Source organism: Artemia sp. Qi Xiang Cuo, chromosome 16, assembly GCF_049724085.1.
Source record: "Artemia sp. Qi Xiang Cuo chromosome 16, ASM4972408v1, whole genome shotgun sequence".
Taxonomy (NCBI): domain Eukaryota; kingdom Metazoa; phylum Arthropoda; class Branchiopoda; order Anostraca; family Artemiidae; genus Artemia; species Artemia sp. Qi Xiang Cuo.
In genome coordinates this window covers 3,185,184-3,213,134 of record NC_142809.1, presented here as the reverse complement: position 1 = coordinate 3,213,134, position 27,951 = coordinate 3,185,184, and the positions used below count along the sequence as shown (strand labels likewise).

At 34.7% G+C, this 27,951-nt stretch overlaps 1 protein-coding gene and 1 pseudogene across 2 annotated transcripts in view; both read right to left on the bottom strand.

The window, feature by feature from the left end:
- Nucleotides 1–19: 19 nt before the first annotated feature.
- Nucleotides 20–26,173, bottom strand: LOC148942484 (galactosylgalactosylxylosylprotein 3-beta-glucuronosyltransferase S-like; annotated as a pseudogene). Its single transcript, XR_016143047.1, has 6 exons — nt 26,005–26,173; nt 23,947–24,130; nt 16,782–17,044; nt 7,343–7,549; nt 4,327–4,462; nt 20–2,409 (listed from the first exon to the last, which is right to left on the bottom strand). The product of XR_016143047.1 is annotated as a galactosylgalactosylxylosylprotein 3-beta-glucuronosyltransferase S-like (transcript).
- A 576-nt stretch (nt 26,174–26,749) lies between these two features.
- The window catches only part of LOC148942483 (galactosylgalactosylxylosylprotein 3-beta-glucuronosyltransferase S-like), a 30,063-nt gene continuing 28,861 nt past the window's right edge, over nt 26,750–27,951 (bottom strand). The window contains exon 5 of the mRNA XM_089102723.1: nt 26,750–26,758. Coding sequence (XP_088958849.1) covers nt 26,750–26,758 — 9 coding nt within the window. The remainder of the gene's footprint in view (nt 26,759–27,951) is intronic.

Genomic DNA, 27,951 nt, shown 5'->3' with positions numbered 1-27,951 from the left:
TATTTGAAGGCCATAAATACCTAATAAACAACACCTAATAAAGGCCAAAAACACATAAAAACACCTAATAAAGGCCATAAATATATGTCCCGTGAACCAGGAGTTACCACCTAGTCACTTAAATGTACCTAAAAAATTTCGTGACTTTAGATCGACCGTATTTTGAAAGCCAGTACAACTTTATCAAAATATATTTTAAGAGAATAAAACTATCCTGAAATAAAATTACGCTACTAAAACTGTAAAAATCTCTAAAAAACAAAGTCACGTAAATCAACAATGAATGTTAACATATGAAGTAGATCGGCAAGTCCATTTTTCAGTTATGAAATTGGAATCTTCTGTTAAAAATCACCTACTGTAAAAATTTCTCGAGAAAAAAAGTCGCAAAAATTGCCTTCTTTTAACAATAAAGCGCAACAAATGAAGATTCAAAAAGTTGGCAGGTCAACTATTCAATAGTTAAAACTGGGATACAAACTGTATGTTTTGTCATAATCTCTAATTAATTTGTTGTAGCATATTACTAAACATGAAGCCAACTGCACTCAGGTTGTCAAAATAGTTTATCGACGAAACCTCAGGAGCAGCTAAGGCTTTTAAGTTAAAAATTTCGAGGAAAGTTGAGGGGCATGTTAAACTAAACCAAAAAACAATATATGCATTTGGGTTGTCAAAATGGCGTATCGGAATGTCTCAGGAACGGATAAGGTAATAAGTTGAAACTCCCTAGAAATGTTGAAAGGAACACTGAACTAAATAATAAGAAGCTATGTGCATACAAGTTGTCAAAAGGGCGTATCTGCTATATCTCAGATAAAGCTAAGAGTAGAAAATAATAGTTTTTGTTTTCTTGCTGAAACTGTAAGATAAGATAAAGATCAGATATATTTCAACCAAAGAATAACAAAATCAATCAATAATACAATCACAAATCCCAACAAAGGCTCTATGGCCTGTAAAGCTCCCAAGTCATCACTAAGTGATGGGTTATAAACAAAGGCTCCATCACTAAAAAAATAGATAACTAATAACAAATGCCATTTTCAATGTTTAATGTTTGCTGCTATTTTTGAGTGCTATTTTCTTTTCTTTGTTTTAATTATACTATATTTGCTTCCTTTTTGTATGATGGGTTATAAATAAATACATACTTTTATACATTATTTAAATACATACACAAATACGTTATTATTTCATTAGCTATTATACATTATATTATACATTATATATACATTATATTATACATTACATTATAGTAAATGTTATACATTTTATTATATATTATTTATAAACATTAAAGAGTGAAAAAGAACTCAACGCAACTCTAATTCGCCTATCACCTCAAATTTATGTCGATTCAAATGCTTAATTTGTTCTAAGACTGCCAAAGATTCTTTATTCCGATGAAAAAATAAACACTTTACTGCAAGTTTTCCCGTCTGGTCAAATCACACATTCTTTTTCATATCGTCACATACTGTTTACTATGTGCCCGTGAAGCAATAGATTAAAAAAGGTCTAAGTGTCAGGAACTCTCGATTTAAAAAATCCCTTCTTTCATCCATTTTAACTTAATGACATCTAAGTTAAATGTATGCAATGATTTCAATTAAAGCTTAAATACAGATTTGGTATTTAAATCGAAGTTCCGCACATTATTGTATTTTGACAGAAAATCGCACGAAATTAGATACAAAAATCTGGAATATCACTTTTTAATATAATAGCATTAAGATTGGTGAAAACCAGACCGCAGGGAACACGGCATGTCCTCTTCCCCTTTAAGGGACCTATTCAAACTTAAAAGGTATGAAATATCATAATGTGTCATATAAAGCTATTCCTGGCAAATCCTTTTTGTCATCTGTCCGAGAAAAATTTAGCTTTTTTTCTTTTTTTCCTAAATTTTCTGCACCGGGTATAATTATACATCCAATTAGCTGCTAGTCTTTTATTGAGGTTTTAGATGAGCGTTGAACCGTCTTTTGAAAGGGTCAACAGGGATAAGTTCCCCAGAAAGATCATTCCAGATGGAAGTACAACGTTGGGGGAAGCTGTTCTTCAAATATTCCATTCTCAGTGTGCCATCTTCAAGATAACTGGAACAAGCTGTGTAGTGCCTTAATGTCTATCATATCAGTTGGACAACGGCGGGCACGATAAAAGAAAGCTCTAGGGAAGAAGGTGAATGTATGTACTTGTAGAAAACAGCCATCGAAGCAACATCACGCCTCACACTAACAGACTGGAGAGTGTCGTGGGGAACAACTGAATCTGCCCTATTGGCTTTATTCTGGATCTTTTGGAGTGGCGCCAACAACTTTTTCGAGCAACAGTAAACAGCGGGATTCCATATTCGGCATTGGGTCATATGCAAGAATTGTAAAGTGGGATGATCACTTTTCACTACAAAGAAGAAAGAAAAAGTTTATTAAAAGTTTAGGCTGTTATTTATTCTGATGGTTAAGTAGCGATAACTGGGAATCATTTCGGTTTTGGCTTTTGTAAAACAGGACAAATTTAATTAATTGGAGTTTATACGCTCTTTTTTTCCTTTCAGTTTCAGTTCCCTTTTTTTGACATTAATTTCAGTTCCCAAAATCCTGTAGGGCAAAAACCAAAAATAATATGCATTATGTAAAAAATATACAAACATATATTTTCATAGAATGTATATGATAGTATGTATTATTTCGAAAATATTATTTGCCATCTTACGTCAAGTTTCAGTGCTATTTTGGTATAATAGCAGGAAACTGGAAGAGGAAAAACAATTCAGGACATTGGTCATTTCATTTTTTGTTCTATCGAGAATAATCTTGAGCAAAAACCTGTAATGTAATTTTGCAATCCAAACTTTGATGCCACTGTTACCAGATGTCGGCTCAAAAATTGGCAACGAAGTTTGGAGATGCTCGAGCGCCCCCACAAACAATTTACGAAAAAAGAAAAAAATATGCAAACATTTGGGTTGAGCCTTCAGCTAAACCGTTCTCAGTGCAAAATAATAACAGATAAAAGTCCAAAGGACAATATAAAAACCAAACCTCAAAATAAACATTGAAACTAAAATGAGGACCCATTCAGAGCAACGATGAAAGGGTAAGTCGAAAGGGTAAAAACATATGAAAAATTATATGAATGGAAACTGTAATTAGTATAAAAAAAAACTTTCCAGTTTCTTCTAGCGTCTGATTTTCTTCATTTTTTGGCCGACCTAAACATCTGCATACTCATCTTACCAGGTACTTAAACAGTACCACAGAAACAATAGGCATATTGGCTTCAAGTCAACAGCTTAAATAGCTGGCCAAGATTTTTCCACGCTAACCTACGCCTATTTTGCACAAATCAGATTTTGGCTGACTTTGATAAAAATGCTGATTATCATCACTTAAAGAGAAAATTTGGGATTTAATCCTAAAACAATGGCGATTAATTAAGCTCTAATGATAAAACGCCGTGGATTCAAATCTCATGTTTCCAATTATCTGTGTGAGGAGAAGACTCTGTTTCCTTATAGTCTTACAAGAAACCAATGTAACATTTCATTGGAGATAGTATTTCAATTTTAGAGTTACCCCTAGTACCTCCTCAAGTGGGATGTTTACCCATAATCAGTAGTTTTATTATCGGAAAACCCACATTACAGAGGGCTAATTCATTTTAATTGGTCGTAACGCCATCTATCTTAGTTAAAATTAAAGCCCACCTAATTAAAAGCCCAGATGGCAATGCCTGCTTAACACCAAATTCTAGACGTAGATGTTCAGGAATCGCCGGAAAGAAATTCCTTTATTCTGTTTTGTGTTATTAATAATGCTTAGTATTTTGTTTTTCTAGTATTTTTCAATCATGCTTAGTTTTTTTTTTCCTGTGTTGCGAGAAATAGCGTAATTTAGTAGAGGCTTTTGACGATAATATTAAAGCTGTTTAAAATAAATGAATATTTAATTTTAAAACGGCAATTAAAATCAGATGAAACTTGTCTTGCTTCCCCACACAGTTTCTGATATATGGTAACAAATATAGTAATATTGGTTACAAACTGGTAGTGCAGTACACAGCAGATAGTCAACTTCGTCCATTGTGTTTCCACTTTACTTATATCAGCTATGCCTGAGCTATTGAACCTACGATAATACCAGATTACTTTTTTAAGATTCTATTTTAAATCGTGTTTCAAGATTTATTTACAGATTGTTCAAAGATGTATTTAAAGATCGCCTCATAGATTTCTTTAAAGCTAATTTATATCTTCACAGCTCTGTCTTAGAAAAAGTACTTAAAAGAAAGTACTTAAAGTACTTAAATATATACTACCTTTTGACGACCAGGCAACGTCTCCAACAGAATTGAGTTCTTTTAAAAGTTCTTTCAAGTTATGAACCTCCAAATTCTCCCCTTTCTTCAAATCGACGGGATTAACTTGCACGGTTTTTGTATGCCACACAAAAATCTAAGCAGAAAGAGAACTTTAATATTATATCTGAGACATAGTCAGAAAGGGATAGAGAAAGAGGTAGAGAAATAGAAAGAAGAGGGGAGGGCGAAAAAGAGAAAATAAGGAAAAATGCTTGTAGAAAAGTCTGCTTGTTTACAGACACTAAACAAAAGTTACCAGAATGTGGTCATGGTAGAACACGTAATACAAAGGCGGATATGGTGTCATTGGAACGCTTCATAGACATTATTGTCAACTTCATTGTAAAAATACACACACTTCTCCATTTCATCAAAGCACGTACACATATTTTGTCAGGGGAGCCGGCGGATTAGAAAAAATAATATCATGGGTAAAACATAAGACATTATCCGGCAAGAGTAATGCTACAAATATTGAAGCTATTAATTTTGTACCCCCCACCCCCAAGATCCCCAGTCCTCCTCCTCCCTGCATAGATACTTGAACCTGTTACTATATAAACTATAAAAATATTCTCCTCCAAGCCTAGGGGGTCTAAAAAGCCTAAAAGATATCTTTACTTCTATCTATATTTTTTGCCTTAGATTCGCTAGGCCTATAAAAATAAGCATTATTCTTTAAATTAAAATTGATACCTCATATGGAAATGCCACAAAATTATGATAACAAAGCAAAAAGGGTAATTTTTCACATTCTCTTATTAGATTCTTCTGCAATTTTTTGCAACAAGCAATCGATAGTGAAGAAACTGAAAGGGGCTTGATACTTCTGCCGATTTGTTTACACTTCGCTTGCTTCCGAACTGTTCAAGGGTAAATCACATTCATTAACAGCTCAACTGGCTGCAAATAAACTGCCTATAAAACGTTTCTGCGACACTTCACGTTACCTAGGCAAAGCAAGTCTAGTTGAACTTACAGTAGTTTAACTAAATATTATTAAATTTGACTTTATTAAATTAGTTTTTAAAAATAACAATAAAAAAAATAACTTCAAGGATTATTTTTATTTTTTTTTTTTTTAGAAGAGAGTAAAAAAAATGAAAAAGTTTTGTTAGAATTTATAATTAGAAATTGAAATGTTGTTATTTAAAAAATGGAATAAAACAATTATAAAGAAAGAAGTACTAAAAGTAGGATAAAGATCAAATTTTAAAGCGATTTGAGAAGTATTGAAAGTAAGATAATGATAATGTTTTAATCAGGATTGAGTAGCCAAAGGGGAAATGAAAGATGAGTTATAGGGTAAAGGAAAAAAAGTGGGAAGATAATGAAAGATTCTACCTATTGGTATATATTTGTAAAGGTGGAGTATTTCACTTCTTTCTTACTTTTTTTTATTTTTTTTTTATTTTTTTTATATTCTTATTTTGGGGGACGGGGGTAAAAGTGATTTATATATCGGGAGAAATAGAGGTTGACGAAAAAGGATATGAAAAGTGTAATTTAAGGTCACGATGGAAGGGGTGCCCTAAGGGGGAAGGGCAGCCTGAGATATCGGATGAACCTAACAGGTATAAGAAATTTGAAGTGTCATATGCCACTATTTTTATACTCTGGTATATTTTGGAATGCTCAATTTTTACATAATATTAATATTGAATTTTTTGAAGAAGTTTTTTTTATTAAGGAAAGAGTAGGTGACATTAGATAAATTATGAGATATTTTTAAAGAAATTTTGAAAATAAATTTATTTAGCATAACTTAATAAAACTTGATAACTATCAAATTTAATTAACCTATTAGATAAGCATTAATTAATATAACTTATATTGTTCTTTATTTGCTTAATAATAGGTTGACTAAAATGTTGTACTCGCCATAATCAATTTGCACATAACTACACTTATTTTTTTAATAGAAGTCTTTATCCTAGAATAACACTCGTAAACCTCCTAAGTACTCCTAAACCTAATAAGCCTCCGAAAACACTCCTAAAATTTTTCTTGGAAAATACAGTCCACCTAGAATAACTTTCTAAGTCAGGAAAAACCCCTTTTAAGAAGTAGAAATATGAAATTTCGATTTTTTTTTTCCAATAAGCTACGCGTATTCATTTTTTTCTGTTTTTAGCATAGATCATCGTATCAAATCAGTTGTTTTGGAATATCGACAGAGGGCCCATTCTAATGAAGGTTCTACTATGTTTTTTCTCAGCAACTAAAGGGATCACGCAACAGTAATGGGCCAATTTATGTCACTTTGTGTAATAGACTAATCAGCTAATGACTATCAAAAAGCTAACTTTATAATCTCTTAGTTTTAAAGGACATACTGTCAGATGGTGGCAAACTTGTCCCTAGAAATATACGTAGTTTATACAAAATAACAATTATTGTGGATTTTTATTCAGTATATGCTGTGCTCTAAAATGTTTTCAGAAAAACAGCAGTCAAAGTTTAAAGAGGGGGGGGGCTTGAGAAGGTCAACGCCCCCTCATGCATATATTAACTTCTGGTCGTTTTTTCCAATGTTGCTCTGTACTTCCACATTAAAAAAGAAAACAAATAATAAAGTATGAACAGTAGAGAGTAAATAATTTCTGAGAACACGCTGACTAATGACAGAACGAAAAAATGGCAAAGAAGAGAGAAACGAAGATAATAACAGCCAGTAAAAAAAAGAAGACAACTTTTCAAATATTGGACTTTTTGGACTTCTTGGACTTTTATAGGTATTTTTTTATTAATATGCACTGAGGACGGTTGAGCGGAGGCCTTGGCCGAAATTTTTGCACATTTTTTCTTCTGTTTTTCACTGGCAGTTATTATCCTCGTTTCTCTCTTCTTTGCCATTTTTTCGTTTTGTAACAATAAAAAACAGGATACAATATAACAAATGTAAGAAATACAATATATAGAAATGTAACAAATGTAAATAAATAGAAATAGTAATAAAGTACTAAGTACGAACCTCAGTACAATTTGATGCTTTTGGCTCAAGGTCCTTATAGTTTACATCTAACGACTGTATAAAACGATCTTCCTAGTATCCAGCGACGTATGGTATGTTAGCTTCGGGATGGTCTCTTATGAGCCTTACACTTACGGCAAACCCTGCCATATCTACTGGAAAGAGTCTATCAACAATCCATGGGTCATAAAACCCAATAACATGTCCCTAAAGTAGAATGGACGGAACATTAATGAAGGTTTAGCCTAGTATTAGGATTAAAAGGTGTCGTAATTAAAACAGTAGGCTGTGCGAAAAGAGTGGTTTAATCCTGTTTTCTAGGGCTATAATGAGAGAAAGTTTTAGATGGCTAGGACGGATGAAGGATCGCAGATTACTCAAAATCGTTTTTTTCTCGGCCAACTTTCAAGGGCTAAATGGAAAGCAGATCGTCCGCGGTTGGGGTGGGAGGATGTCGTAAAGAAAGACTTAATGGAAATGGGCTTTCTGGGAGGGTGTAAAGAACGAGGTTTTGAATAGAGTAGGATGGAAGAGGGGCGTGCGTAGCTATGTTGGTCTTGGGCGGATTTGTGCTCCAGTGAGTTGTTAGTAGTAGTATGGTAAAAGACAAACACTGCCATAAATTTAAGCCATACACTAATATTGATTTTGTTAAAATTATTAAAGATTAAACACTTCAAATTATTAGTTAATTGACTTAACCAACAAAAGCATCTTTTAGAAAGACTAATAAAGCTGTTATATTTGTCCCTTTAGTTAACCATTGACATACCAATAGAATCCTTAGTTCTTCTGATTAAAAAATTATCACATTTATTGCTTAATTCTTACACATTACCACTAGCCTATATTTGTTCAATAGCCCTGTTCAACCTAACAGTTGTACCAGCCTATTGACTGTTGTAGTATTCGACGATAAGATGATGAAAAAGTTGGTGCTACAACCCTTTCATTAGGCTTCTTTCTAAAAGAGAAAAGCTTCCACTTTTTTCCTTTGGTGATTCGGTGCGGTAGCAATGGAAAGGATTTACACAACATAAAAATCTTAATAGATATAGGACAGTCAAAATGAAAAACGTAGACAATCACGGTTTTTAGGTACGAATATTCGTAAGATGGAGACAAGGGGCAGATGGAGACAGACCTGACAAGGGGCGAAAAATGGTTTGATGTCCTTGGTACTCCAACACTAAGTTTGATCTTTCTCTTCTACTGCATTCAACAGTTCTTAAACGCAAAACGGAGATCAGGTGGTTGGGCATCTCACTCGCAAGTTCAATCCGCTACCTGTTTCTTAATTTTTAGTAATTAATGAACACATTTAGGGCTCAATTATGAATGTCTTAATTAACCTTAATGCATTAAGGTAAACTTTCCCCTGAAATATTCAGTTTCACAACAAACCTACAGCTGAAACTTGCACCGAAAGGATAAGATACGTATATCAATGGATTCATTAGTTTCAGATTATTGAGGCAGATCCATTTAGCCAGAATTACGACACAGATCAGATTTGTTCTTAAAGAATGGTTTAGACATGGCTAAAAAAAGGGAAAATTCCTTCTTTTCAACAACTTTCTACCAATTTTTGAAATGTTTTCAATGTAAAAAAAAATTAATCACAGTAAATTTCAAAAGTGTCGATCAACAGTAGTGAATAGAAAAAAGCAGAATTTCAGCTGTCGAACGATAGCACATTTTTCGTCTTATAACAAAACATTAAAACGGTAAGATTGCCGACAAATAACATACCAAAAACAACCTAACAGACCTAACAATAGCAACCTAGCACACTAAAAACATAAACAGGGAAAATAAGCCTTGTGATTTTAATTATTACATAGAGCCTCTAAAGATTCGCTCTTAATCCAAGCCGATTTAACGCTAGGCGCTAGAACATCTTTATACTGCCCTTAATGCTTCTCTGGTATTTGTTAAGGGTCAATTTTCTCATCTCTTTAGAAATAAAATTTCAACAGATGTTAAAGATTCATTACTTCAGATATGCAAAGTTTCTTACGCGCCTCCCACAACAAAAACTGTAATCGATATCTCATTAATAATTAGTTAATTACTGATACATTATTGGCTTTACCTAACCACCTGTAGGGGACGATGCATACTTCATCACAAAGTTTATACTCTAGTGGTTCTTGGTCCTAATTCTTCTTCTTCTTCGTCCCTTAGTTCCTTCTGTTGATGAGTATGATTTTTTGTAGTGTTTTAGCTTTAACACTGCAATGTTTCATGTGAAGTTTATTTGTCAAATCATCTTTTTTTTATCCGTCTTCATTATTTCGTTATTTTTATACTTAGGTTATTTTTATTTTTAGGATTTCCATTTAACAGAACCCCATTTGCTCTTGTTCAACTCAATCCCGTTTAACTCCACCCCCTGTAACTAACCTTCATTCATGTCAACCCAATCCAATTCAACGTCGCAACAGGTGAGGTTGAATGGCGTAGAGGTGAATGAGGGTTGAGTTAATTGGGAGCTGAGCTAAGCGGAAATTCAGCTGAATAGAGATGAATTGAATGGGGGTTGAGTTGAATGGGCATTCAATTAATCTGGGGTTGAGTTTAACGGCAGTTGAGTTGAGTTTGGATTGATTTGAATGGGAGTTGGATGAAGCGAAGGTCGAGTTAAATGATTTGAGTTGAGCGGGGTTGAGCTATATGCACACCAGTCTGAAGGTATCTGTTAAAAAATAAAATATAATACCACTTATTCTATTTCTTAAATAGGTTATTGTTATAATAACGAAGTTATCACGACGTATATACACGAAGCTATGGTTTCTGTGGGATAAAATACAAATAGTAAATAATCCATCGGTGAAGTGCCCTTAACCTAAAGAAGTTCAATGCTTTGCTGAAATAATCACTAGAGTTGATTAAAATCCACTAAACAATGTTTAGAAGCAATAAAACGTCCTAAACACAAAATTTGGCGGAAGTCACTGCTCCAATATTCATGTATAAGTATTAGAGATAGCATTTGAGCTTCCATCATGTTTCTTTTGTGTCTTTTGTCTTTTTTCATTGGTGTCTCTTTTTTTATCTTGACTATTTATTTTTAACAGTATTTTATCTTGTATTTACCTTCAGTAATGTTTACTAGCGTGAGCTTTGTAAGTTTCTTTTTCTTTTGTTCTTTTTTTATTTTCTGTCCCGTCTTTTTGTTTTGTACGACAGGTTTTAAAATAAATAAAATATAATAAACTACACAAAAATTTCAACAATCTCGAGACTTTTCGGGGATCCAGACAGTTCTTTATTTATTTATCCCTATCATCCAGCAGTCCTTTATTATATAGTCCTATAGGACATAGTCCTATGCCTTTATCGTCCTTTATTAATTTATGCCTATCGTTCTTTGGCCAAATTAACAACAAATTGAATAAACAGATAATCATGTGCATTTTTATATAGTTTTCCCTTTGTCACAGAACACTTTTTGGTGTTTTGAACTAATTTCACTTCAAGATTGAAATATATGTTCCATCTAGCCCCAAGTTAGTAAGTCTATATAGAATTTGGCACGATAGGGATATATAGAACGGGACACGTCTATATAGAATTTGACTGAACTTGAGAAGACATATACAGCTTTTAATTAACTTCCGTATTTACCAATAACGAAAAAGTGGGTGGAGCTGAAAGAGCTAAGTGTCATTAAATCAAAGGAAACCTTTAAGGCAGGACAGTGTTGCAAGCATCTATTGTGGCAATATTTCAGACCCCGCATCCTTTCAGCCAACTTATAAAAGTACAACTTCTAAAAAGAAATACAGTAATTCTACTTTCCTAATTAATAATAAACCTATGGTCTACGCCCAGTGGTTCTCAAACTTATTTAGACACTGTATACCTTTTTACCCACAAAACATTTTAGGTACTCCATCTCAGTTATGTGTACTAAGTAAACTATAGCTAAAATATAAATAAAATTGCCAGTCCTAGAGTTAAAGGATTGTTTTATTTTTTGTTGGCCGGCCACGTACCCCCTAAAAAATTTTGCGTACTCCCAAGGGATACGCGTACAACAGTTTGAGAATCACTGCTCTAGCCATCCTGTATATTTCTTTCTCCTTTTGCAACATTTCTTTTACAATTAGAAGAAGAAGAAGACTGTGACACCTTCATGAAAAATTCAAATTAAATTAAGGCAATATTAAGGAGAATAGTCTACAACTCAAGACTTGGACGGAATCCTGTTAATGAACCCTCTCAGCCATGGACGTACGGAAAGAGGGCAGAGAGGGGCAGATGCCCCCCCCCCCTAGAACTTCAAATTTACACTAGATAGGTTTGAAAAAGCAGACGGTTGAAAAAGCAGTTGAAAAAAGGTAGATGGTTGAAAAACCTGAAAATAAACAGCTGGAATGACAGAATAAAAGTCAAACAAGAAGCAATTATCCATAATGTCTTGGAAAAATTTAGCTCTAATCCAAGAAGATTGATTAATGCTGAAGCTTATTGATGATTTATGATTTTGGTGATTACTTATTAATAAAGATTTCATAGGTATGATAGAACTTACTGGCAATGTAAGGTTTTGTGAACTGCCAATATAACTTCAGCCCCTCGCCCTTCTTCACAGAATCGACTGCCCCCCCCCCCCTTAGAGAAGAAGCTATGTTCGCCCATGCTCTCAGCCAATGAACTGGAAATTATATATGATCCGGAAGTTACTGTTTTTTCAGTATAAATATACTTTGTTTTAATTGTAACACTTTAGTTTATCTGCTGATGACTACTACTACTACTACTACTAACAACTCACCGCAGCACCAAGCCGCCTGAGGCCAACACAGCTAAGCACGCTCCTCCTCCACCCTAATCTATTTAAAGCCTCCCTTTTTACACCCACCCACGAAGTTCCCATTTCCTTTAAATCTTTCTTTATATCGTCCTCCCACCCCAGATGGGGACGACCTGTTTTCCGTTTAGCCCTAGATGGTTGGCCGAAAGGAACAATCTTCGGCAATCTGTCATCCTTCATCCGCACAACGTGCCCTAGCCGCCTCAACCTTTCTTTCATTATAGCCCTAGGAGCGGTATTGACCACATTTTTCGTATAGCCTATTGTTAGAAATACGGTCAGTCAGCCGGGTACCCAGAACAATCCTTAAGCAATTTCTCTGGAAAACATCTAGCAAATCTTAATCCGCTTTTCGGAGCGTCCATGCTTCAGAGCCATATTTGACCACTGTCATCACTGTAGCTTCTAATATTCTAATCTTGGTTTGCAGACTTATCGTCCTATTCTTCCAGACTTTTTTTAACTGTGAAAAAACACCCTGAGCCTTGGCTATTCTATATTTAACATCTTCACTGCTCCCACCATCTTTACTAATAATACTACCAAGGTAAGTGAAGCTGCCCACCTGATCAATCTTTTCATTCCTAGCCTTAATGACTTAGTCTTCCTAATATTAATTTTCCAACCAATTCTAGCTCCCTCAACTCGCAAAACCACTTAAAACTTCATTCATTTTGTTCACACTTTCATCTAGGATGCTTAAATCATCAGCATAATCTAAGTCCATGCGATTTTTTCCTCCCCATTTGATTCCGTGGTCTCCCATTGCCTTTCCTGTGCTCCTTAAAACAAAGTCCATCAAAATAATCCATATAAAGGGGGATAGAACACAACCTTGCTTAACTTCTGATTTAATACAAAACCAGCTGCTAACCTCATTTCATACCTTAACCGCAGCAGTGTTATTCTCGTACATAGCACTAATCACTTTAATGTATTTGTCTGGTATACCATACAAGGATGAAACCTTTGCTAAAGCTGTTCTATCAAAAGAATTGAACGCTTGCTCATAATCTATTAAACTGAGGACAAAAGGTGTTTGAAAACTCAGGCACTTCTCAATTATTAACCTAAGAGTGAAAATTTGGTTGACACATCCTCTACCTTTTCTAAAACCACACTGCTCTACTCTTAAAACTTTGTCTACTGCATCTCTCAGTCTAAAAAGTATCATACTACTAAGTAATTTACTACCTACAGAGACCAGACTAATTCCTCGATAATTGCCACACTCACTTTTATCCCCTTTCTTATAAAGTTGCTTAATTAAGGTTTTCCTAAAATCGTATCGTTAGGTACTTCCCCTTTTTCAAAAATCATATTCATAATGTTCAGTAACTTATTTCTAACCTCAGAGCAACCATACTTAAGAAACTCGTTTACCACCCTATCAGCACCTGGAGCCTTATTATTGTTTAATCCTTTTAGTACTGTCGCTAATTCCGCCTCACAAAACAAATCTTCCTTTACACCCAAGGTATCACAAACTTTTTCATTTTCCTCTATATCTTTTCCTGCAACTCTGTCTCGGTTAAGCAAATTCTCAAAATGTTCGGCCCATCTCTCTTTAGTTTTTTCCTTATCGCTAATTGCGACCCCATTCCTATCTTTAACTGGGCCAAGTCCGGATTGAATACTCCCTCTCAATTTTGATAACGTGCCAGTACAATATTTTACTATTATGCCGTCTAGCTGCATCTTCCAGATCCTCGGCAATTCTATCCACGGCCTCCACTTCACACCTCCTTAGTTCATATTTTAATGCTTTCTCCACTTTCTTTACATTTCTTTTGTTTTCATACGATCTATCACTCATATAATTCTTGTAGAAGTCCTTTCTCCTTTCTATTAAACATAAAGCTTTTTCACTAATATTCTTAGCTGCAGTTCTAGCTTTCTTCCCTAATACACCTTCAACAACTTCATAAATTATTTTTCTAAAAGTGTTCCATCCATATTCTACATTATCAAATTATAAACTTTCCAGTTTAGTATTTAACTGTTCCTGGACAGGTTCTCTCAAAGTCTCATCCTGGAGTCAACCAACATCACAACTTCCCGGGAGGTAGTTAGCCTTCCAATATTTCAGCTTTAAATTAAGCCTTGACACTACTAGATGGTGATCTTTACTTTTAACATCAATAACAGTACTCCTATATGCCCTAGTATCTTGTATTGATCCTGCCAGTCTTCGGTTTACTATAACATAATCAATAAGGTTTGCTGTCTTACCATCACGTGAATATCATGTTAACTTATGAGCCATTTTATGACCAAACACTGTATTGGTTATAACTAGATTGTTATACCTACAAAATTGCAAAAGTCTGTATCCATTATTGTTTTCTTTTCCTATACCAAATTTACCTAGGCTGGGATACCATCTATCCCGATTTCTACCAACCTGGGCGTTAAAATCTCCCAGTAATACCATCATATTTCTACCTGGGACCCTTTCTATTTGCTCCTGTAACTGTAAGTAAAATTCATCTGAGTGACTAGTATCTCCGTCAGTCGGTTCTACTGGTGCGTATACTGCTCTAACTGATACCCTGAACTTTTTAGTCATAAAATGAGCAATTAGTATTCTATTATTAATACCTTTCCAGCCTAAACAGGACTTAGCAGCTTCTTCATTCATCATGACCACTATTCCCTGCCTATGCACACCATCTTTCCTGTCTGAGTAAATAAATTCTATACCACCTAATTTTATGTTTCCTCCCCTGGGATATGAGTTTCTGAAATTCCTAATAAATCCAGTTCGAATCGTCTGAATTCGTCAGTCAAAATGTCGATACGATAGTTATTTTTTAACGTCGTAACATTCCAAGTTCCAATTTTCATGTTCTTTAAATCATTGAAATTATTTTCGCCTCAGGAAAAGCAATGATTCCGGATACCAGTGCAGGACGGGGATCACATATCTTATCAAGTATACACCGAAGTTCTTAAGCCGGCTTCGAACCGGACAGCAAGAAGTCCCTGGGACATCCATCAATAGAGGCTTGGTGTAATCTTGGGCCCATCTTGGTCGCAACATGGTTCGCAGTTCTTGGTGATGATTTTCTATCAACAAGAGTAGAAATACTGCACAGACAATCTCAAGCCTATTACCTCCGACTTATTATACATTCATGCCTAAAAATATTATGCTACTACGGGGAGCATAATATATAAATCAGCTAGGAAGAGGTTTATCAGCCCAAAGACGCCCATCAAAACATACCAAGCTCAGAAAAAATGTCCGTTAGTCAGAATCCCGTGCGAATGCTGTGTCGTTTACTAGCCTATAATTTCCTCGAGGAGCACCACTCCTCAAGTGGGAATAGAGTTGACCGCAAGGTCCCCAGTCTTGCAGGTACCCCCAAAATGTCGAGGCAGCCCTTTGCAGAGGCCGTTGTCCATATATCTGGATCTTACGCCCTGCCGCAGTTGTCCTCCTCTAGAGGATCCTCCCGCGATGGTGTTCTTCATCGCCATGCAATTTAACCCATTACTGTGAGAAGGTTTGTAACTCATGGGACTTAGTTACAACAGGTTCAACAGTTTCAACAGTTACAACAGGTGAAAAGACCTTGCCATGCTCACAGCTGGACCATAAAACGGTTTTTGAACCTTTTATTCACCTAACATACACCATGAAAATTCTCTTCCCTAGAAAAGGATGGAGGATGGTACTTATAAACATATATCTGGGTCCTGATTTATGCTACAAATCTACTCCTGGAAGTTTCATTTTTCTATCTCAATCCTTTTACGAGGTATAATTGACTTCCCAAATTAGTTTTATCTCTGTCTCCTTAGTTCTCTATTGGTATCAATAAGCGAAGTTAGTCGTCTGATGACCTTATCTCAAGAATGATAATAATAAAAGAAAAAAAAAACAAACGCTAAACCCCCTGTAAATCCACACTTTTACAGCAAAAACAATCAAGTATCCCATCCCTTCCCAATTTAAGGTCCCTCCTTTTTGCCTCAAAAATACGACACTAAAAGTGATTCCGTTTCCAATTATAAAAATTATCCTAATTTAGGACGATGTCCTACGACTTATGCTCTTGGGTCCTAATTTAGGCTGCAAATTTATTTTTGGAGGCTTCATTCTTCAATCTAAATCATTTAACAAGCTATGAATAAGGCCCTATTCAGAGATGGCTCATTTGATTGGAAATTGAAAGTTCTAGCTCAGTTTTTTGGAGTCAAAATAGATTAGAGTGCAACTACCCCCCCCCCCCCCCCTCACTCCTTTTCCCCCAAATGCATCCAATAAAATTTTGAGATAGCCATTAAGTTTCACTGTATAATAATAGGACTTATCCCTAATTGAACTTTTGAACTTTTATTTGTTCGTCATAGAAAGGCACTGTGGTCTTCGAAAAAAAACCTAAGACAAAAGTCCTCGGGATAAAATAAAAACAAAATGATGACCTTTGAGCAGAGGTTTTGAGCGAAACATCTGCATGCTATTTTTCATTTCTCCACTGGCTGGACTTATCCTCGTTTTCTACTCTTTACAAATTGTTTCCTTTTATCAAGTAATAAATAAAAACATTACAATAAGGATCTATAACTTCTAAAAAAGAAATGACAATAACTGTAATGAACCAATACCTCTTTTACGATAGGAGTACTTAAAAGGTAATCAGGAACAAGTCCAACAGGAAATATTGAAATATTGACAGTAGACCGAATTTCAGCAAAAATTCGACGATGGTACGTGTTGTCATCATCTCCAAAGTAAACAATGCCATCTGCTTTTGCATTCTTCCTTATCCACTTTAGTGCTGCCCTTCTTCCAGAAACCCCTCGCGGTTTTATACTCGCTGATTTATACGCACTTGGTAACGGTGCACATAAATGAGTATGTGGAATACCTTGAAGAGTAATATAATAGAATGAAATCGATAATAGAATGAAAGAAGAATGAAAATGGTAAACGTCATTTTCGGTTTAGTACAAGTAGTTTTTTTCGAAAGACAAACAAGAAAAAGAAATTGTGACAATAAAAAAACATCTCAAGGGCACATGAGTGCAGGGGGTTTAGGACCATACATTTTAACAATTTCTTTCTATAGTTTCCAATTAATTCACGTAATTTAAACTTTTTCAAAGTCCCTCCCCCTTCTCTATGATAAATATGGAATGAAATTTTGCTGAAAAAAGCAGTTTCTAAATCTCTATACCCATACCTCTGAAAATGTCTCGCCATTCTTTTCGCAGCTCCACCCCCACCCCAGAATCGCTTCCAATAAAAAAAAACAACCTGTCCAGAATAGAGCACAACATGCCAAGTGGATGTGTAATAGCGGGAGAAAAGCTTTTTACAGGGACATCAAAATCCTTAATTTTACGTATTTAGAGTCAACATAAGAGGAAGATCGTTAAAATAGAAACATCTTTATTATTTTTTTTTTACCCTTCTAGTCTGCATTTGCAGAGACCGCTCTTTAATTACCGTTCGTTCATTAATTACCGGATCGTTCTTTAATTGTCGTCCAGTACCAGGAATGGTTTGGTTTCACCATCAAATTCAGCATGTCTGAGGGGCTTGAGTCGAAATTTCAAGTCTCTTTGAAAGAATTGAAAAAAAAATTATATTATGCCATCGAAAGATAGTTCTGGATGCGTATTTATATGTTTTGCTGGGTTTGGTTTTCTGCTTTTGGGTGGTCGATTGAACGTAAATTATCAGGGGGACTCGCTCGAAAGGAAACTCAAATTTTTAGTAACATTTCTAGGAAACAAAAGATATCTTACAATAGAGAGGTGCTGATTTCAGCCATTTTGTGCTGTGAAAAACATATTTCGCCCCAAAATCAGATTGATTGTTGACCAAATACAGTCACCTAAAATTATTCTGAAGATTTAATTTATTAAAGAAAAAATAGCGATAGTAAAGCTACTGGAATTTTCAAGAATCGATATGCTATAAAAAAAAAACATTCCTCATTTACATAAACCACAGGGGAGACAACCTAGCAAGCCTTCAGCATCCTTTTGCCGACGATGCCACGAACACTCAGCCGTCACAAAACACGAAGACTCAACACCAGCCTTCCTTTCCCTACAGATGGATCTTTTTAAAATCGAAAAGTGGTCTGATGCATGAAGGATCAACTTCAACGCATCAAAAATAAAGGAGCTTCTTATTACCCGATCAAAGGTGCCAAGTGAACACCCCAGCTTCATTTTCAAAAATGAAACTATAAAGAGAGTCAACGAGCTTCGTCTACTGGGCATTTATTTCTTCACTGATCTCTCTTGGAATAACCACCTTAATCTGGTGAGAACCTCCTGCACAAGAAAGCTCGGAGTTACTCTTCGCTGCAAAAACCTTCTTCCATCCAGCTCAATTATCTCACTCTACATGTACTGCATCAGACCCACAGCTGAATATGGATGCCCGCTATACGCTGGTGCTCTAAAAATGCTGTTGCAACCACTCCAGAAGATTCAGAATAGGACAAATAGGACGGGCTGTGCATCCTCACATGGCTCGCTCCAGCCTCTAAACCAAAGGTTTGATGTAGCGTTGATGGCTGTTTTCTACAAATTCATGAGCTTGCCTCCCTCAGACGAGCTCTCTCGCAGTATGGCCCTCTTTGTCCAGCCGTTAAGGCAGACACGAAGCACACAGCTCGGTCCAAATATCTAAAGAAGGGCACGCCAAGAAGAGTACTTGAGGAAGAACTTCATCCGATGTTGCACTTCTATCGGGAACGATCTTCCTGGGGATATTATTACTGCAAATCCTTCTGCTGAATCCTTCAAAAGAAGATTCAATAGACATTCAAAACCTCGAGGTTTCGGAACGAAGTAAAGGAATAGCGGCATATGAGAGACCTTTAAGTACCTGGCGCCGTTAATACAGGAAAAAAAACTTCCCATTCTTCTCATACACCAATTTTGACTATTGCTGCCCTTAAATCAGTTCAAAATACATCAAATTCTGCCAGTTGGTAATTTCTAGTATTTTATTAAATGTTTGTCATTCAAAATGTTGGAAGGAAATATTTGAACCGTTCGAAACAGCTCTGTGCCTGAAACTGCACTTTATGAGGCCTGGTGTACATCCCCTCCCCTACCCCCAAAATGTTAGGTAATCTACGCCCCAATAGTTGACGAGTATTACACAACACTGTGTAACCTATATTATTGTTGATTAAATAGCCGTAAATAGCGATGAAGACCACACTGCCTTTCCATCATAAACAATAAGATGAACAACAGGGAAATTTTTTATACAAGACAGTGGAACGCAACTTTTAAATGAATATTTCAACCCTATATCCAAGGGCCGTCCTCAGCAAAACAAACGAAGAGAATAAAAAACAGAGAACTGAAGAGAATTGCCAAAGAGGCAATTGAAATTAAAATCAAAATAAATAGTAATATTTCTTTAAATAGAGATTTGGGGGAATATTCGCTTAATGCCCTATACAAAAATTTAATTAAAAATGATTTAACTTAATTATATTAAAAAACCAGTAAATAACTCCATTCAACCTGTTACGAATAGACCATCTAGGCTGGCTGTCAAGAAGGCGAGATTAGCTTTAAAAGCTTGTCTGTAAGTATTTTTATTCCATTTGAATGAATTGTTTTCTGTCCACTTCGCTTGGTGTACCAGTCCTGGTTGAACTTCCTTGAAGTAATGATATTAGGGCTGTTTTAAAACATTTTTTTAAAAAACCTTTTAAGTTTAATGATTGAATTTTTAATGTAAGTTTCTTTTATATTGTTTTTTATTCTCTTTGTTTGTTTTGCTGAGGACGGCCCTTGGATATAGCGTCGAAATATTCATTTAAAGTTGCGTTCTACTGTCTTGTATAAAAAAAAAAAATTCCCTGTTGTTCAACTTATTGTTTATGATTAAATAGCCACAAACAACTCTTCCTTTTGGAGGAACAAAAACCGAGGAACCCCCCTACAGTATCAATGGCTTCACCCACCGGTTTAATATCTGGGTCATTCGGGGTTGTTCTTTTCGTCATTTTAGTTTCGTCCATACTGATCATAAGGGACACCTCATTGGCCATTTTATGGAGTTCCACAGACGTACTAATTGAAAGGGCTACATCGTTTACGAAATCGAGGCCTGTGAAGGCAATTGGGTTGTCTTCTTTTTGTACGACTGTGAACCCTTCACAAATTACAAAACAAATCGAATGACGAAGTTGAAACGATTGGGAAAAGGGGGCAACCTTGCTTGACTACATACATAAGAAAGAATAGATAAGGTAAAATTATATTCTCCAAATAGGTATCACAAGTAAACTTTACAAAACTTGCACTTCTCGTATTTACGTTGACCTTACATTACCATATGTCGTTCAGGGGGGAATGCGCCATCATATGGCAGTGTACCTTTTGCAACTGGAAGGTTATGTGAATGACTTTTCGACTAAACTAAACCGATTGGCTATACTAGAGTTCTTCAGGATCCTGGTCATATTTGGTCCTATTCGGGTCATAAAGTGTTTTCCTAGTTTTAGCACAAAATCTCTAATATCAGCACTATGGTAAAAAGCGATTTTTTTATCACTTAAAAAGGATTTTTTCAGTTCAGATTAGCCCTCTGATTCCATACAATCACCACAACGATGGGGGGAAACAGCACCACCCTCCTCCCAAAGAACAAAAAACAACACTTATCCATGCCATCCTTCTTTGGAAAATAATAAATTTTTATATTTGTGTAGGTAGGGACTGAAGCTTAAAACGAGGATATCGGAAAATTTAAATTTGATAGTGTAATTTTCATTAAAAATTCCAGTCCATTTTGGGAGTGTTTCTCTTTTTTTTCTAAAAGTAAGCAAATATTCTTATATTAATAGCTTTGCTGGGTTCACTTAAAATTAACAAATTTAACACAAATGGAGTCAGAGACCTCTTTTATTGCACAGACTGTAATCAAAATTGGAGTTTTTATGCTTTCAGTTTCTATAGACAAGGATCGTTCTTTGCTGAACAATCAACATCTAGATTACTCCATCAAATTCAATAAATTTGAGAGACATAAAGTGGAGGTTTCAATCCCCCTCCCCTAAACAAAATACCAGATTTCTCATTTCTCCTGAGAAGGGTAGTGAAGGATCGCTTTTTTTTTTACCAAAAGTAACCATATCGAACTGGTCAAAATAGAATATCAGAAGAAGGCCCATTTGAACGAAATTCCGCAATTCCCTCCCCCCTCAGAAACTATTTTCAACATCTAGTCTAAATGTATTCCTTTAGGTTAAAGGAGGTTAGGGGGTAAATTATTCATTTCTTTAAAATCATGTGAAAGACCACTCTCCAAGTGTTAGGGTTAAGAAAGCACTTCACGCACACCTCTCAAGAACGATTTACTGAAATTCTCCCCTGACATTTATGTGAAGCTTTGTTGCACCTTTGCAACAATGCAATTAACTTCACTCAAAAATGAATGATGTCTCAAATTAATTAACACATGAAAACGAAGTTTTCATACTGTTGATTCCAATAACAGTTTCAGATTGCCATTCTAAAACATGGAATTGAGAATTGAAAATCAAGTATTTTGCAGTAGGCATCAAGACATGGCTAATTGTAGAAAAAGGTCAAGACAGATAGTCCGAGTCATTGAGAAGCAAAAATGTTTAAATGGCACGGGTAAATGGTGGGAGTAAGTATGACTCTCTTATTGGACAAATACATACGAATATAAAATGGCATAGGCTAGATCAGCTAAATATAATTCTCCAACCAGAAACAAGTTTACATTCTCACCAATCTTCAATAAAGCAGTTCGATACACCTAGCTAGACAATGTGAAACCGCTATCATAATCCTTCATTTTCTATGGATTTCAAATTGTCTATGTTTATTTGTCTATTGTCTATATTTTTTATTATTTTATTATAAAATTTTTTTATTTTTTTATTATTGCTATGTCTATTTGTCTATTGTCAATATGTCTATTTATGTCTATCGTCTATGTTTATGGACATAAACCGTCATCCTACGAATTTGTGTTTTCAGAAACTAAGAGGTCTTATACAAAGGTTTCCGATAGTTTTGAACGGATTAGTTGTCAAAAATTTTGGTTCGATAGCATTTTGGAGCAGTTTAGCTCCAAATTTTTGTCTTGCAGCACAAAACGGACAAAAACAGCATGGCACTGAGCTGCAAGATCCTTTATTATTTGAATATTCGATTATCTTTTTTTTAATATTTCTTAGAACGCTTGTCACCCGACAACATATTTAACGGTCAAATGAGGCCTCTTCCAATTTTCTCGAGCCCCTTAATTAATAGGATCAGACCTAAAAAAAATCAAACCAAGCAAAAAAAAATTTGTAATTGTATTTCTGAAGAAAAATCCACAATTTGGTACTTATAAAACAAATTTATAGAACTTTATTGTCAAATCGCAGCCTATGGGGCAATAATAATTATAAACTCAACTCGCGACTAGGTAAAATCAACAATCCGAACCCACAATCTTCTTTTCAAGCGTAGTTGTCGAATTCCCAATCTAGATTATGAACTTGTAATCCAGATTGTCATTCGAACAGAATTTTCATAATCTAGATTACCGTCAGAACGGCAAATTTAAAATTCAGATTGTGATTTTACAATTTGGTTTGTCAGTGGAAAACACCACTAATGAAGATTTTTGCTAAACCCTAAGATACAAAATTTTCATTTTAATCAGTCTCAAATGGTGCCAATTGCAAAACAGTTCACAATTTTGAAGGTGCTTTAAAATTGAAACCATAAAATGGTCTTATATATAGATAAGCAGTTTGCGTTGGCCATATGATGTGATCTTACCACATAGAATTCAATAATTTTTAAATACTTCGGAGAAATAATTTAATATTTATTATAGCCATCTATTACAACCATTTTGTGAAAAAAAATGCGAAATAGATGGCCCTCTTCAGAATTTTCATCTGCTCTAGAAATTAACTAAATTACAGATTATAAGAAACATTTTTAGAAGAAACTTTTTTTAAATCTTCCCATTGCAACAAGCGAATTGATTTAACAAGCAAATTGATACTTCACCTTCTTTTCTTTTCTAAGATGTAGTGTAGTTTTGTTACACGAAAGAAATTCGTAATTTGGCTAATACATGAATTGCACACCAATTTGTCAGGCCTAAATTGCTTCAAATATTTATATTTTCAGATAAGGTAAATCTTTGCAAGTAAAAATAGTAATAACAAAACTTCAATTCTGTCCAACGGAGAATAGAGCTCAATGTGTCAGCTTAATACACAAGTGACTGGAGAGAAACACAAAGTAACTAATTTCATAGACCACACTACATTTCCACTTACAATTCTAACGAAAATATATTAAATACAGATAAAACCTACTAATAAAAGAATGAAAAATAATAAAATAAAATAATTTTGTATAAAGACTGTTGTTATTTTCTTCTGGTAAAAAACTTGTTTTTTTTATTTTCCACAGTCTTACTAAAAGATTTTACTTGTTTATCATAGATTGTCACTAAAACTCTTAACACAAAGTAACACAAATATCTTCAGACAGAAATAAACAAAGCAAGAAAACAAGCAGCAAAAGTCAGACAAAATAGAAAAAGAAAAAAGGACAAAGAGAAAAGAGGAAGAAAGAGCAGAGGTCATCCCAGCGTCAGCATAAATCAAGCCAGACAATTTATGAACTCTTTTACCTCCTTAAATCTTTAAAAATGAGTGGCCCAAGAACTGTTTTATTCTCTTGGGATATCCACGCTAAACTCCCACAAGAAAATAAAGACAATCACTGGCAAAATACTTACCTATGTCTTTAAGAGTCTTGTGAACCACATCGGAACACTTAGTAGAATCTTCGACAACTATCCAATGAATATTTGTTGTAAGCAAGAGTGTTTGGCCAATTCGTAGTAGTTCTGGCACCTGAACTGGTCTATGATATGTCGGAGTAACAAAATATATGACAGGTGTCCCTTTGGCTAATGAACCCTGTAAGACGTTATTATCCATTTTATTTATGTTATTTCTGAGCATAGTCTCAGGGTTTTATGTCTACCGACCCTTAAAGAAATATGACCTGACAATGAAATTTGGCTTCAAAGGCCTGTCGTCTGAAACTCCCTGATTAGGTTTCAGATTTTTATAAAATAATTTTTGTTTAGTTTTTGGCTTTTAAATTAATAAATCTGCTAACTTTGGACTTTATTTGTTTTTCAATTCAACTTGTTTTTCATGTTATTTCGACTTTAGATTTTTAATTCTTCTAATCTTTTTTCTGCTTCCGTGTCGTTTGGTCTTATACAAGTTGTCTTGTCCACATTTTTGGCATTTCTTTCAGCACTAAAGAAGAAAGGCAGTTGTCCCCCCCAAATAATTACTTTCTTGTCCAGTATTTTCATTACATAAAAACACTTTTGTCTTCATTTCTTCTATTTCTTTGTGTCAGATTTACAACTGAAAATAAATGAATGAACTTTTAGATGTTTTGTTAGTTCAGGGTGCTAGAATAGGTTTGAGTTTTAATGTTAGTAAGACTAGGTCACTAAGGCTAGGAATAAGTGAAGATGAAAAGGTGACGTTGGGTAACGAAAAAATTGATCAGGTGGGCAGCTTCACTCATCTTGGTAGTATTATTGGTAAAGACGGAGAATTCTCTGCTTGATAATTCAGCTACAATAAAAAAAAAAAAAACACTATTATCTCATTCGCAAATTAATTGTGCCAATAAAAAAAATGGTTCGGAAAAATGATGGTAATTTCAGACATAGACAGAAGAATCGCATTATGATAGTGACTTTTGGATCCGTCAAGAACCAAAGATAGTGCTTAGGATTTCAAACTAATTTTTGTTTGCAACAAAAGCGGTTTTTTTACTCAACAGAGGTTTTTTTACGCTTACAGTACCAATGACATCAAAATAAAAAACACTTTTGCCCCCCTCCCCACTGGACCCACCTAAGGTCTATTCATACCTGAAAACCATGCTATTCTAAAATAAATTCCTTCAGTCGTCTTAAAGTTTTGGAGTTTTAGGGCAATATTACATTTTTGTCAACATTGTCACATTGAACCCTAAAAATAAATAGGCAAAATTAATTAATTAAATTTTGCAATGCTTTTCTCAGTACAAGTTGACACATTAATAATCTATTTATTCCCAAAGACAACTATAACTACAAAAGAAACCTGCTTTGTTAATTAAAGTAATTAACAAAGTTGTTAACTTTGTAAAGTAATTAACAAAATTGTTAAGTTTGTAAAGTAATTAACAAAGTTGTTAACTGGTTGTTTAAAAACCAACCAGTTAAAACAATCATATTCCATTTTCACTGTTGCTGGTATGTTGAGATAACCCTAAAGAAGATAATTTGTCTTGCAGTAAGGAGTTTCACCCAGGTACCATAAATGTGTATTATAAAACTTGACAAATACACAAAACTTATTGATGCCAAACGCCATCCTTTATTGACATCAGAGGATCTTTCCAAAAGAGAGGGGCCTAACACACACAAAAAAAAAAAATGCAAAAAAGTAATGTGATAAAATTTGTAAATTTATATTGCAGTGCTTGAGCAATGAAAGGGCAATCTTGGAGAAACTCTCATGTGATTCTCAGTTTTAAATCTTTAAAATGAAATAGGTAGTCTTGAGTCTTTTCTTCAATGTGATTGGAGCTGTAATAAGTTGCCAGTGGTAGAAGTATATTGTGCAAGCAAAGTAGATGTCTCATTCAATAGGTGGATTTTTCCATCACTATTAGATAACATCTAATGTCTATTATGTCATAGCGGCATACTGCATTATATTATGTCATGTGGCTGCTGATAAAATTGGATTTCTAGGAATGTGTTTTTATTTATTACCTCATTTAAGAAAGTTCCACAGTCCTCCACGGTTTCTTCAACGCCTTCCATTCCAAAAGGATCTAGTCCGGTATCCTTGGGCTGTTTCGAGTTATCTTGGCTACTTGTACTAAGCAAAACAAGGAAGAATCCAAAAGATACACATATCAATGTGAATATGATTCGAACCTGGAATAAAAATATTTGAATTTACTAGAAAAATGTCCAACAGCACACTTTTTTTTTGTCTAACCAGAACTTTTTTTTTATAACAATCCAGTACTTCAAGTCAGAGTTTTTTTATGTTTTAAGTTAAGGGTTTAAGGGTTAAGTTAAGGGTTTAAGGGTTTAAGTTAAGGGCGTTAAGGGTTTAGATTTTTTAGTAACTGTTTTTTAAATTCATGGCCTTGAAAGTATATTCAAATACTTTCAATATTCAATACTTTAACATTCCCTGGAAGTTTTATTTTAATATCCTAAGCCATGCATGAGATATTATTGACAACCTGGATGTTCATTGTGTCTTTTGATTTAGTTTGAAATCCCCACAACATTCCCTAAAAGTTTCAACTCAACACCCTCAGCTGTTACTGATATATTGCATAAATGCTCTTTTTAAAACCTGGAAGTACACGGTGTCTTTAGATTTAGCTCAAGATTCATTGACAGTTCCAACTTGACAGTTCCATTGACAGTTCTTACCCTGAGTTGTTCCTACCATATTGCATATTCGCCCTCCCTGTTGTCTCTTTCTTCTTTTCCTGCCTCACAGCAACTGCGAAATTACATTTAAGATTGTTTAGTAAAGTTGGAAACCATACATTATAGAGAATGAGGAATTTTGCACAAACTTGAATAACCAGAAGCAGTTGGTTTTATAAAATAAAAGTGTCAGCAAACAGAAACACGTGTCTAGTATGTACAGCACACTCGATATATACGTGTACTCTAACATGTAATTTGGGGTCCAGGTATGTTATATGTCTACCTGATGCATAGTGTTTACTCTTTTTGGTAAGAGCTGTGTGGTAAATTGTAGCAGCTGTGTGGTATTTTGTTGTAGCTTTTTGGTAGCAGCTGTGTGGTATTTTGTAGCAGCTTTTTGATAGCAACTATAACCCTGAGATTTTGTAGATGTATTATTTTGACACCCAAGAAAAACATTGGATTTTTAAAACATTTTATACAACGTGTGATTTTTACAACGTGTTTGTTGATTCAGTTCAACATTCTGTTGAATATTCATCAAAAAAATTCAACTTAATACCCTTGGCTGTTCCTGAATTACTACATATAAGCATTTTAGACAACCAGGATGCACATAGTATCTATTGATTTAGTGCAACATCCCCTTTAACAGTCCCTGGAAGTTTTACTTTAATATCCTAAGCCATGCATGAGATATTATTGACAACCTGGATGTTCATTGTGTCTTTTGATTTAGTTTCAAATCCCCACAACATTCCCTAAAAGTTTCAACTCAACACCCTCAGCTGTTACTGATATATTGCATAAATACCCTTTTTAAAACCTGGAAGTACACGGTGTCTAGATTTAGCTCAACATTCATTGACAGTTCCAACTTAATACCCTGAGCTGTTCCTAACATATTGCATATTCGCCCTTTTGACAACCTGGATGCAAATACTGTCTTTTGATTAGGTTCAACATACCTTCAACATTCACTGTATGTTTCAACTTAACACCCTTAACTGTTCCTGAGATTTTTTAGATATGCAATTTGACAACATGGATGCATGTGTCTTTTGATTTAGTTCAACATTCACCGAAAGTTTCAACTTAATACCCTGAGTTGTTTTTTATGTATTGTAGTCATAGACCCTTATGGCAACCTGGAGACACATTTTGTAGTTTCATCTAATTCATTATTTCCCTCAGCATTCTCTGAAAATTTTAACTTAATATCCTTAATTGGTTCTGAGATATTGTATATATGATATTTTAACA